The sequence below is a fragment of the Euprymna scolopes genome, chromosome 9, assembly GCF_053919585.1.
Source record: "Euprymna scolopes isolate OS-2025 chromosome 9, ASM5391958v1, whole genome shotgun sequence".
Taxonomy (NCBI): Eukaryota; Metazoa; Mollusca; class Cephalopoda; order Sepiida; family Sepiolidae; genus Euprymna; species Euprymna scolopes.
Genome location: NC_136490.1, coordinates 145573112 through 145587015, shown reverse-complemented (window position 1 = coordinate 145587015; position 13904 = coordinate 145573112). Strand labels below are relative to the sequence as shown.

The window sequence follows — 13904 nt, the reverse complement described above, 5'->3', positions numbered from 1 at the left end:
ATGAATAACCCAAAAGGGTTGATGTACTATGAAACAAAATGACTAAAACAAACATCACAAAGAAATGCTTGAAGAACTTGAAACATAAAAACTTTATACATTTAAAAGGTCATGTTGGTGAGGCTCCAGAAGACACCAATTGCCCCTCTGCAGAGGGTAGAAGGCCCTCAATGGGGCCATCTGTTAGCCATAAGTGGCGACCCACAATGTTCTAGAACAGGATCCTGGTGGCTCAGAACCTCACGACCCGGATCCAAGTGGCTGTGAGTTTTCAACACTCCACTTTGGCTAGATGGGTGGTCGGAGAGACCCATCCCGATCAATTGGCTCTACCTGACAAGCCCTAAATAACAGTACACCCTCGAAAAAAAAAGAAATACAAATACATCACACATAAACACATTTACAATAAAAAAAACACTGATATTAGAAAGCGATGGCAAGGGCCAATCAGCTAATAAAAACAGATGCTACCGGCAACAAGCCTTTATATAATACCTTGCTGAGACCAAGGAAATAAGGAAATCGTAACAAGCAGATGAAAATACAATCTTTCCTAAGTACATACTCTTAGAATCGCAAGACAATACATGAATAAAAAAAATGTCTCCATTCCTAATAAAAAAAATTATAAAGAAAAACTTAAACACAAAGCAAATAAAAAAATTAAAAAATGGAATCCTACTTGTGCAATTATCTGCTTAAAAATAGCTCAGAAAATGTTTTTAACATGGACAAAGTTCTATGATATAAACATTAAACCTCAACACTTCAAAAGGAATCATCAACTGTTTTCTAAAAGAAATAAAAACAAACCTTAAAAAAAAAAAGTTATAGACACCAAAAGAATTACAATAAAAGAAACAAACAATAAACACATACATATTAACCGTCAATACTCCCACTCCACCAACTGAAATCAGGATTGGATATATTACTAGTAAAGTAGAAACATATCCCCAGACCACTTTGTTGTCTGAACTGCCAAAAATTCGGCCACTACAAGGAATACTCCACCAAGAAAACAGTATGCCCAAAATGTAGCAGTAATGAACACCAGAATGCCAAGAAAACATGAAATGCTCAAACTGTGATGAGAATTATCCAGCATACTCATCTCTCTGCCAAAATTGGATCAAAGAATAAATGAATTAAAAAACATAAGCTTTATTGAAACCAGAAAGATCATTGAATCAGCCTCTATGAGAGAACCAGTTAAATTGTACTCGAGTGCAACCAAAAGCAACAAAAACCACATAACTAAAGGGAATCACAACCCTAATAAAGACACTTCAAGAACTAGTTTAGGTATTGAGGGCCGCCGTATGACAACTACTGTCTATGTCAAAAACAAGAACTATAAACCAGAATAAATTTACAACCTGCGAAACAATAGAAATAGATGACAGAATTTCCAACCTCCCATAATCAAAGAAAAACAATCAGACGAGAAGAAATCAAATACATAAAATTAAACCATGGCCAACGAAATAATCCAATGAAATTGCAGAGGTATAAAAGCCAACCGGAATGAATTACTTCTAATATCCAATCTGTCCTACAATAATATGCTTACAGGAGACCTTTTTAAAACCATCTGAAAATATCAATCTCCATAGCTTCAATGAATACAACCACACAACAAATAACCCAAATAAAGCTTCTAGAGGAACATCCATTCTCATTAACAAAACCACAGCACAAAGCTAAATAAATATACAAACTAACTTACAGGCAATTGCTGTCATAATCACCCTACAATCTGCTTCATCTATCTTCCTCCAAACGACCCTACAGATGTTAGAAGCAACAGCTCTAGACCTCATTACTGACCTCAGCCACAACAAATTTATAATTTTTTCAGACTCCCTATCAGTATTCAAATCCTAAAAGAACCAAAACTATAAATAACCCGCTACTCATCAACCTATTATAAAGAATACATACTCTTTCACAAAACTAAAATATTAAATTCTGCTGGATCCCCAATCATTTTGGAATCCAGGGCAATGAAAAAGCTGACATAGCTGCCAAAAACGCACTAAAACTCAATACAAGCAATATAAAAATTCCACACCAACTACAAACAAATAATCTCATTATGAAGAAATGGCAAGAACAATGGCATAACAGTCAAAATAACAAACTTTTAAAAATCAAACCCACAATAGAAGAATGGTTTACAGATTTCAGCACATCGCACAGAGAGGAAATGGTTTTGTTCTACATAATCTACTCCTTCCTGCTACATTAACTCAAACCAACTTTACCCCCCCCCCCTAAAAATATCCCATCACCTAATGACCATAAATGACTGACTTGATTTACTGAATAAGTTAAAATATCTAACCTACAACAAAAAAAAAACAAAAAAAAACTCTTACTTGCGGAACTCAGCATTAAATAACACAAAGGAGAAAAAAAAAAATAAAATGATATGCCGTGAAACCAAACCAAACACGTAGCTCTTCAATGTTTCTAGTTAAAAGAATAGGTTTTATTCTTGGAACGACCTCATATATATAAATACCAAAAAAAACTAACAGAACTCTTCTTCACTAATGCCATAATTTGCACCAACAAATCTCTACTCCCAAAAGGAAAATATGATGGAACTCTTCACTTAACCACCGTAATTCACATTTACAATGTTCAGCTTTCAAAGTTTTCTCTCAGCTGTCAAACACTTAACTGTTTGTATTCCCAAATTCATCCTTCTTAAAGTGGCTATTCCTCTCATATGCAAATTAATTAATCCAACAAAAATTTTCAACAAAACCAAGTACTTTATTGTTTTACTTTCCATTGACTAATGTATACTAATCAACCCTTATCCTCGAGTGACCTCCCGGCCTTGATAAGTGGTGACTCCTGTGTAAAAAAAAAAAAAAATATTCTCACGCCTGACAAGCCAAACAGATGCACTGCTGATTGTGTAAGAAGCTATATATATATATATGTTATTTGTTTTTGTTTTTGCGATACGTTTTGAATGAATTCAATTATTTACGAAAGTGCATTTTTTACCCAAATGTGAGTTGGGAATAATTTTCCTAAACCCTTTATCTGCGCGTTCATCCCACTTGACTCTCTGGATATATCGCGATTTATTTAAATGTTATTTGTTTTTGTTTTTGCAATACGTTTTGAATGAATTCAATTATTTACAAAAGTGCATTTTTTACCCAAATGCGAGTTGGGAACAATTTTCCCTTTAACCAACTTGGCACCCCCCCCCTATATATATATATATATATATATACACACACACACACACACACACACAATGTGGGGCAGACCAACTTGTTTATTTAAAATATCATATAAAAACTAAAAAAAAACAGTTGCTCTACCCCACTCTGGATGTATGTGTGAAAACTGCTTTCGTTTCTGGAGATTATTTATGTATTTGTTGAATGTATTCGCTTTCTTTTAATTTTTCTTTACTTCACTTCTAGGTTTACAGACTTGAGCTGCGAAAATATATCCGAGGAGAAGCTATCTTTGCCTCGCAATCGATACAATAGCATGAGTGCCTACAACACATCCAAACTTTGCAACGTTCTATTTGCAATCGAGCTGAACCAGCGTTTACTGCCCCTTGGAGTAACCGTGAATGCACTTCACCCCGGAAACATGATGAGCAGTGATTTGCCTCGCAACTGGTGGGTCTTTCGACTCCTCTTTGCAATTGTTCGACCTTTTACTAAGACAATGGTGAGTAATTTAAAATTCAGATCGTAAATAAAATTAAAATATTCTTTTTTCCTTGAATTCAGCAAAAATACTTTTGTTTTCTGAAAATCGAATGTTTTATTCCAATCAATTTCATCGAATTTAATACTCGAGTCCAAGCCACATTTTATTTGCTTTAGTATATTTGAGTTAATAATAGGGGTAAGTGAACTTTCCATGACAAGAGGAAGTTATCTGAATTAAATCTAAAAATATATTAAAAATAAAGATTTTTTTGTACAGTGGTCAAGAGAACATGTCGGTCATCGTTAGTAGTGGAAATTTGATAAATTGGATTACTTAAAGGGATGGCTCATCAAGAATTTATTCACGTTTGACTTGAAGGCAACCGTATTGTAGTCAGTTGGAAAGCAGGAAAACGGAACAGAGTTCCACAGGCGTGCAGTTCTAAGAAAGAAGCTTTGTTCATGGAATTTAGGCACAGATAAAGAGTGGGGGTAAATTATTGATAGTGGTTTCAGTTAGACAAGTGTTTTTCGTGAAAGGCCAGGGGGGACCATAGATTGGAGCTCAGACGAACACTTCTCATGAAAATAATGATAAAGAAGAGACAGGCTTGCGATGTCTCTTCTGTGGGAAAGAGGTACCAGGGAAGGGAAAAGGGCATCCCTCACTAGATTACGAAGTCTATTTTGAATTCTGTCAAGGCAAGATAAGCTGCTTTTGGCAGCTCCTTCCCAGATGTGGCAACAATACTCCATCCTTGGATGCACTTGGTTCTCATACATGTAGAGAATTGCATCAACAGTGAGATATCTACTGGAATGATAGAACGATCCAACCATTTTCCCAGCAGCCCTGGCAACGGATTTGATATATGTGTTCCATATCAGATCACGAGTAAAGGTCAAGCCCAGAAGTTTGTCAAAACATGGAGCCTCCTCAAGATGAGAGCCATTCATTTCAATTGATGCCAGACGGGGATCAAAGCGTTGATGATGGAATGATAAAAAATTGGTCTAAGATGCATTAAAATTAACCAGCCACCTTTTTTTCCATTGCACCACGTGCTCAAGATCAGAGGAGAGAGAATCAGAGAGAACTTGGTTGTTTACAACCTTTGAAATGTTGCCATAGATGGTAGTGTCATCAGCATAAATGTCTACGATTGATCTTAGGATGTGATTTGGGAGATCATTGTGTAGATCAGAAAATGAGTTGGGCCCAAGATGGATCTCTGAGGGACTCTAGCATTAATTTGGTGAGCTTCAGATTTTTGCCCATCAACCACTACTCTTATTAGAGAGAAATGATTTAATAATTGAAAAGACGTTTCCAGCTATACCATAGCTGAAGATTTTGTGGAGTAGACCTTTATGCCACACCCTACCAAAAGCTAATCTTATGAGATATTACTGTTAACACATCAGCTGTAGATCTAGCAGAACGGAAACCATATTGCATGTCACTGAGGTGGTTGACTATTTCTGTATTTAACAGATTCTAGCAACTTACTAATGACACACAGGATACTGATTGGTCTGTATTGAGAGGGAGATGAGCGATCACCTGAATTTTTAAATACGGGGCATACTGATGAGGTTTCCAGGATGTTGGGAAGCAATTCTCCTTAAGACAATGCTTAAATAGATTTGTAAGTATGGGAGCTAGTTTTGGTTGAAGCTTTTTGAGCACTATAATAGGAATGCTATCAGGGCGAGTTGCTTTAGTGGAATCAAAATAACCCCCCTTAATCTGGTTGTCCTTGAGGTACTTCTTTGATGGAAACAATGCTACTCTTATACTAAGATTGGCAGTCTCATAAACAGATTTTAAATAGCTCCCTAAATCTAGCAATAGTGTAATCTTGTTAAAAAGTGCTCTGTGTCTACAGTTAAGAACAAATTGAAGGAATTTTATTTGCAAGGCTGTATTTCAAGACGCAAGCCAATTATTTCTGTAAAGAACAAAGGACAGTCTGGACTTAGATTCAATGAACATCCTGACTCCTTATATTAGTCGAAAGTGATTTTTAGTGACGAAAGCAAGTTAAATATGGTAGGCAGTACGTCCGTCAGAGGAAGGACAAAGAATTTTAGCCTAGGTGCACAGTTTCTGCAAGGTAGTGGAGGTTCAGTTTTTGTGTGGGCATGATTACTGCCTATAGTAGGGTCTATAGTTCGCTTGCCAGGTCAAATTAATTCGACCAAGGACATTAATTTTGTTATGAAAATTATATTTTTCGTAAAGAAATTTAAAAAACTATAAATTTGTTTATCTCACTCTCTCTCTCTATATATAATTATTTGTGCTAATGGTCTAGGGTTTATAGTTCGTTTGTAAGATTGAAGTAATTCGAGCAAGTTGACTGAGCATTTTATATCCTACTTTTGTCGGAATTTGGATGATAACCCCATCTTCATGCAGGATAATGCTCCCATTCACACAGATGTCAAGAGTTTTTTTGAAGAGCATGGATTGACCTGCACAATCTCCAGACTTCAATCTTATCGAAAAAGTATGGCATTACATCAATTCATTTCTTGAAATCTTAGTTTTTGTACTCATAATTGTATTGTATATTGATTGTAGCTATGTTTTCCTTTTTAACTTTAAAACCTTTCTTCATTTCAGCAACAAGGTTCGGCTACAACTCTATACTGTGCAACTGTGCCGGAGCTTCAAGGAATTGGAGGCATGTATTTCAACAACTGTTGCCGATGTGAGCCATCAGAAGCGGCACAGGATGGGAAACTCGCCACTGAACTTTGGAAGATCAGTAATAAGATGCTGTCTGATCGTTCTTTTGTGTTGTGACCTTCATAGTTCACTAGATGTCCAATGTTAGACCTCAATCAGATAACTGTATTCATTATGGAACAAACATTCCAATACTAATCTATCCAAATTGTCAAATCGTGTTTTTTAATGGTTTTGCTTTGTTGTATGAAGCAACAAATATGTAATGTTTTTGAAAATAAAGTTTTAATGGTATTCACTTGGAAATGAAAAGTAGTTCTTCCTTTCTTACTAGCTGTTCATACCTGGTGTTTTTCCCGTTTTTTTTTTTATCGAAATTGCTCCAGACAAAGTATGAAGCCGCTTTGATGTAAAGGTGTTACAAAAATAAAAATGAAACAAAAAAAATACTATTCAAGGTAAAACATTTGCCAACGCTATCTGTTAGAATAGATTCTGACTCAAAAAGGAAGAATTGCTGTTTTCTATCAAAAATGTTGCTCATGGAATATGAGAACTAAAGGATAAAATAAAAGAAGCAAAAGTTACAGGACTGCTTTGTTTAGTAATGTATTTTCTTGATTTGTTTGGGTGCCCGGCGTTGCCCGGGTGTTTGGAGGAGTGTATTGAGCAAAAAGAAAAAGTGGTAGTAAGCAAGCAGGCTCAAATCTGTACCGTGAAGGAGGAAAAGAATGTGAAAAAAAAAACGTGACGTGTTTGCTGTTGCATCCATCGCCAAACCGGAAGTGAAGTAGGTTTAAATTAAGGCTAGACAACCAAAAAGAGGGGATCACTTTAAAAAATATCCGTGGAAAAAGCGACCCCATCCCTGTAGAAAAGTGCCCAGTAGAAGGTGAAGGAATTAATGTTTTTAGTCAATTTTTCGATATTTGTCGTCCAAAGGGTCGAGTTTCAAAACAATACCAATCTCGTGAAACTCCGTCGCCTCTGTCAAAAGTTTTACATACATACATACATTTAAACAGACAAATGAGATTTATATATTAGATGACCTTCTTATAATAAATAATTTTATTAAGAATTCTTCATAAGTTTTGGTTTTGAATTCGATTATAGCTAATGGCACTCAAATCATTTATTTTTTTAAAATCACTACTTTATATTGGGTACACTATAATATATAATAAATAAAAGGTATTTTTAGAAGGCTAGAACAATTTTTAGCCTCCTAAAAGTATATTTTATTCTCTAACAATGCTTCAAGCAAACTACACCATACTTATATAATTTTATTAATTCTTATTATATAATTTTATTAAGAATTATTCATGAGTTTTGGTTTCGTTTCAATTATGACTGATGGATCTCAAATCATCTATTTATTTTATTTTTGAAATAACTATTTTATATTGGGTACAATATAATATATCTATACTAGCAGTTCAGCCCGGCTTTGCTCGAGCCCTATGTACTGTTCATAACTTGCCCTACGTGTGAATACATTTTATGTAAAATTTCAAATGTTTAGACCAAAATTTGTCTGAGTAATTTCATAGACACTGCAGAGGTAATATTTTTAACTTTGACCCCAATTTTGGCCTCTTAACATTTATTACTTTGGTCCTAAATCAAAATACAAAGTACAAAGTCTTAACCAAGTTACCTACATCTAAAATTTCAAGTCTTTCAACTTTGACCTTTTGACAGCCAAATTTTTGCCCCAAAACGGATTAAAATGCTTACCGCATGTCTGAATACCCATTATGAAAAAAAAAGTTTGACACATGTCCAAGCAACCGACATCTAAAATTTTAAGTTTTTAGACCCAAAATTGGTGGAGGAGTTTGGTAGAGTTTGTAAACTTTGACCTCTTGTAAGTCAAATCTTCGCGCAAAACTAATCAAAAAGCTTGCTGCATGTCTGAATATCCTTTATGTAAAATTTTAAAAGTTTAGACCCAAAATTGACTTAATAGTTTGCTAGAGACCGCAAAGTTAAATCTTTTGAACTTTGACTCCTTGGCAGCCAAATTTTCAGCAAAAAAAAAAAAAACCATTTAAAAGTTTGCCCTATGTCTGAATACACTTTATGTAAAATTTCAAATGTTTAGACCAAAAATTGGCTGAGCAATTTGGTAGAGACCGCAGAGGTCAATTTTTTAAAACTTTGACCCCAGTTATGACCCCTTAACATTTGTTTTGGGCTCAAATAAAATTATAGAGTTAGATTCATGTCCAAGTAACCTATATTTAAAATTTCAAGTGTTTAGACTCAAGATTGGCGGAGGAGTTCGGTAGAGTTCTCACAGGTCAAATCGTTGAGCTTTGACAGACAAATTTCTGACCGAAAACCGATTAAAAAGATTTTCCCAAATCTCAATACCTCTTATGTCAAATTCCGAGTCTGTAGACCGAAAATTGACTGAGTTATTTGGTAGGCAGACAGACACACAGACATTTTCACTTTTATAGATATATAGATGACATTTTCGTTTCTAAATTTAATTTTTTTTGTTCTAAATCAAGCAATAAAACTAGAGGTTAAAAAAATTAAGATTATTATATGGATCTATAATTTAAACTAAATGAATCAGAAAAAACAGGTTCAAAATTTGCAGAAAGATTCAAATTTATTTGAGACTGGTTGAACCAGAAAAAATAGAAAAATGAGATAAATACATAGAGAGCTAAGTAGTAAATGGATGATTGTTCAGTTAATTGCAAATTACGGCTAATTAGAAGAATTAAACATAACTCAATGCCATCATTAAGTAATATTTGTATTTTGTGCTATTAAAATATGTAAGAAAGAAAAGCCTTGTGAAGACCAAGTCCGTTTTAATAAGCAAAAAGAATATTTTCTATAATATTATTAACTATAGACAACACTTGTGCGGTTTAGTGCGCTTGTTTTACAGCATATTATGTAATGCCGAATCCAATAATTTTGCATTAAGTTCTTTATATCTTCAAATATTTATTCACGCTGTTTAATTTGGTTATTTTGTAGAGGAAAATTGTTTTTGTTTTCGACTTTGCAGAACATGATTGAGTTTTACAAAGGGAAAGAAAAATAGCATTAATGTTTGGTGCATTTTAGGTCAGGAAGTCAGTATCTTTAGACAGGTTAAAAGGATGGCAGAATGAGCTATTTATTTATTATATTTTGGTTTACTTCTTACTACAAATACATCTAGATGGACTTTCCCGATGATAATGAATAATCAAACACAGTTGATCCGATAATATTTCAACTCCATACAGTTCCATCGTCCGGAAGTGCATTCATTATACCAATCTATGCTCTTCCATATTATATCATTTAGAGAAAGAGGAACTCTTCATCTAATTTATATAGTTGTAGGAGATCAGAAGATGTAACAAAGCGGCACCTGAAGGCAATGAACATCAACGTTGAGAGTTGGAAAGAACAAGCTAAAGAAAAGAGTAGTTGGCGGAACAGTCTTCTCAAAGGAAAAAGAAATAGAGAGAAAGATCAGAGAAGCCTTAGAGCTGAGACACTATAGACGACACAACTCTGGCACCCACGTATGTGGTGTCTGTGACCAGACGTTTCACAGAAAGAGGACTACGCCAACACCCAGGGATAAGGCACCAAGGACCCGACTAGTCATCGTCAAGACTGAGACTGCATGATGTGGTGTAAATGAAGAAAAAAGAAACAAGAACGACCGACCGCGTTTTTGTGTGGCTTACCTCGTGTTCATAATGAAGAAGAAAGAAACAAAAATGGCTGCCCTGTTTCTTTATATGCCTACAAGGTGACCACGAGGTATGCAAATGAGATGCTCCTGATTGGAGATAAAAGAGGAGTGATTTGGGGAAGGAGTGCATTCTGAAGTTTGATTGCGAGCAGAGAAGTTGTATTTGTAGAAGAGAAAAGTCGGATTCGGGGAGAGAAAAGCTAAAGTTGCAGAAGTTCGTTTTGGAGTGGAGAGAAGACGTGTCAAGTGGTAACCAGAAAGTGAAAGTTGGGACAGCAGTGTCACGCAAACGACGATGATGATGATAGTTGTACACACCATAAACACGTTTGTAAATTAGATAGCAATATAAAAAGTCCGTTTACTTTTGTGTTATTTATAAAAACAATATAAAAACAAGAGCTATATAAGTTTTTGTTTTGCAAATTTTGCAGATTTATTTTTATGGAAATAGTTCCAGACAAAACAAAGCTAAGGGACTAAAAAAATAAACAAATAAAAATAAATACCATTTCATGATAAAAAAATAGCCAATAAGTGTTATATGAATACATTCTATTGTAGCCTCGCAGGCCAGTAATAATCAAGATAAGCGCAGTGGTATCAGTAATAAAAAGTGTATTAGCAAAAGTATGTTATAGAAGTACACGTCATTATTCTGGTGCCACAACTACCACGAATCATTACATCAATGTTCACATGTAACTATATCTATAGTCTCTCGGGTTAAGCCATTATTCCGGAAATGGATTGATTAGCTTATCCCATAACATATTCCTAGCCAGAAAACAGCAATTCTTTGTCCTTTGACAGGAACATCACTCATGGAATGTGAGGACTAATGAACAACATAAGGGAAGCTACGATTATGAGTTACGATATATCACAGTTTATGAATTTTCCAGAAATCAACGTCAAATAAATTGTGGTAGCGGTTGTGACCCAACAGGTCATGGGAACGTCTGCTATTTCATTATCATTCGTTAAAAGTTAAGAATCCCCAAATTTACTTCAGTTGCGACCGCATAAATTTTGTGTTACGTCATTTACCAAAACGGTCGACAGTTGTTAGACATGTTTGATGATGACAGTTCCATCGCTGAGCAATTACATGGTATTGATATCACCAATGTAGAGACGGATATGTTGACATAAAGATAATTTATAATGTCACCAAGGGCACACGAACCAAGTAGTCGCAGCAGTAGTTGTAGTAATACTACTCTCAGTAGGGCTATAGACATGTCTACACAGTGATTCCTGTTACATTATTAAAATTAAGTATAACATTGAGCTTGGACAGTATTAAATGGATGACAAAGTCTCTCCTGATTAAAATAAACTTAGAAAAGGAGAGTAGAAAATGGATCTTGGGTTTACTTTCCGCATCTTCGTAACTCTCGCTTCCCTTATTTTGTTCTTTAGTCCTCATATTCCAAGAGTGATGTTTCTAAAAATTGCTGTTTTCTGGGCCAGAATCTATTCAATCTAACACTTATTGTTGGCAAGTTTTTGATCCTAAAGTAGTACTTTTTTAGCACCTTACATTAAATGGCTTTATTCCTTGTCTGAAGCGATTGGTAAAAACAGCAACAAAAAAATCAGCTATATTCAAAAACATGTACAAGTGTGATATATAAGAATCAACAAGGGTTGATATGCCATATAAAAACAAAAACAAACTAATAACTATTTTGTTTACTTCTTACTACAAATACATCTAGATGGACTGCATCTGTCTGACCAACCACCGTAAGTGGCAGAGATCACTTGATGTGCAATTCCCAATCGACAGAAACTTTAGCTTCTCTGAGGTGTAGTGATTGCTGTGATGCAACTTCCTGTACACATCAACCTAACTTCTGACTTACCTCCAATGGAAAATTTCATTTTTTTTAATAACTTCAAAATTTGTAGAGAATTTTCCATTTTTAATATTATTTTTACACTCAACATATAATCTTGTTAGATAAAGAAACTGATAAAGTGTGTGGGGATAAATATTTGATTCACATGTTAGTTTCTAAAACAAAAAAAATAAATAAATAAAAAATGACTAAAAATAACCGATTATATTTAGATTAATAAGCCCCCCCCCCCCGAAGCATTATTTCATAAGGTTAAAATGAAAACATTAGAAAACAAGTAATTCTGCATTTTCTTTATTAAATGAAAATCAAGGTTTTCATTTTAACTTTAAATCAATATATTTTATTTGGGACAGATAAACATTACATTGCAAATCATTACTATTGCTTAAAGTTAGCAGAAGGAAAGGAGAAAAAGAAAAGGAAAAACAGATCAAACGAACAGAAGTCTTACCGCGTGTGTGTCGGGCGAGGTTGGGTGAAAGAGAGAGAGAGAAATCAAGATGGCGCCCATAGTTTTAAAAAGTTTGCTCTGGTGGAAGTCACGTGAAATCACATGGGAGACATGTATAAAAGGAGTTGACAGGTTAGGTCGTGGAGAGGCAGACAGACGAAGGTTGGTGACAGTGATGATCTCGAACTCGGCGGTTGTTGGCTTGCAAAGACGAATTCTTTTTTTTATTTATTTAATTTTGTTTCCTATTTCAGCGATGGCTACCAGCCTGAACAACATGATAAAGCTGTTCAGTGGCGAAGGTGATGTGGTGGCTTGGTTAAAGAAAGTGGACCTTGTAGCAAAGCTCCAAAAGATAGGCGACATTGCCACAGTGATACCATTGTTCTTGGAGGGGGATGCGCTAGCCCTATATTTGGAGCTGAGCTCCGGTGAACAGGAGGACGCTGAGACGATCATAGCTAGATTGATCAAGGCATTTGCGGAAGGGCCGCTTGAGGTATACAAAAAATTAAAAGAGAAGAGGTGGCCGGGGGAATCCGTCGATGTGTATGCGAATGAAGTAAAAAGATTGGTAGCAAACAACGTAGCAAAGATGGCATTCGTTACCGGGTTCCTGGTGGAGATTTCCAAGAGACTGCAGCAGGTCCCAGGTATCGAGACTTTAAGTGAGTGATCTGCTTCCAACTACAAGAATATTAGTGAGCACCCAACCCTCTGTGGCCATAGGAACAGTGGCAACAGCACAGAAGGGTGAGAGCAAAAGCCACCCAGGACCGCGAAGTGCGTTTCGAATGTGGGGGGGTCCACACCTGCGGAGAGACTGCAAGAAGATCTTGGAAAGGACTGTGTGCTACAGGTGTAATCTGAGTGGTCACATGGCAGTTAACTGCAAGAGTCCGGGAAACTGTCAAGGGGGAGCAAAAGACTTGGAAATAATGGTGTGCTCGCAGCAGATGCCCAAGTGTGAAATCGTGGTGGAAAGACAAGAAGCTGTGGCCCTGATCGACACTGGCTGTACCACTAGCATGGTGCACACTAGCCTTGTCAGAGGATGGAAAGAGAAGGGTGAAGTAGTGGCATTCGATAGTTCACGAGTGGAATGTTGAGGGAGCAGGACTGTCACAATTGAAATCGAGGATCACCAGATGAGAGCTCATGCAGTTGTCACTGATCACCTGGTGCCTGGCGTCCAAGTGATTGTCGGAAGGGACGTAATATGTCGACTTGGAGGTGTCACAGTCGGCAGCAATGGCGTGAGGTTCGGACCAGCTGGGTGCGCAGTAACAGAGCAGGTCAACGAAGGAATCAAACAGGTTGGAAAAAAGAAATGGATATCAATCAGTGATCCGGATTTTAGAGTGGAATTCGACAGGAATCAGTGGACAGTGGAGTAGGCATGGAAGAATGAACCACTGACATTAACAAACAGGCTGGCATGTTACGATAACTCGCTCAAAAG

The 13904-nt window shown here is 36.0% G+C and overlaps 1 protein-coding gene across 2 annotated transcripts in view; it reads left to right on the top strand.

The window, feature by feature from the left end:
• LOC145284891 (WW domain-containing oxidoreductase-like) overlaps positions 1-6702 on the top strand; it is an 820745-nt gene extending 814043 nt beyond the window's left edge. For both annotated transcript variants that reach the window (XM_080133963.1, XM_080133964.1), the window contains exons 7-8: positions 3459-3717; positions 6331-6702. In XM_080133963.1, coding sequence (XP_079990089.1) covers positions 3459-3717; positions 6331-6513 — 442 coding nt within the window. In that variant the 3' untranslated portion in view covers positions 6514-6702. The remainder of the gene's footprint in view (positions 1-3458; positions 3718-6330) is intronic.
• The last annotated feature ends 7202 nt before the right edge of the window (positions 6703-13904 follow it).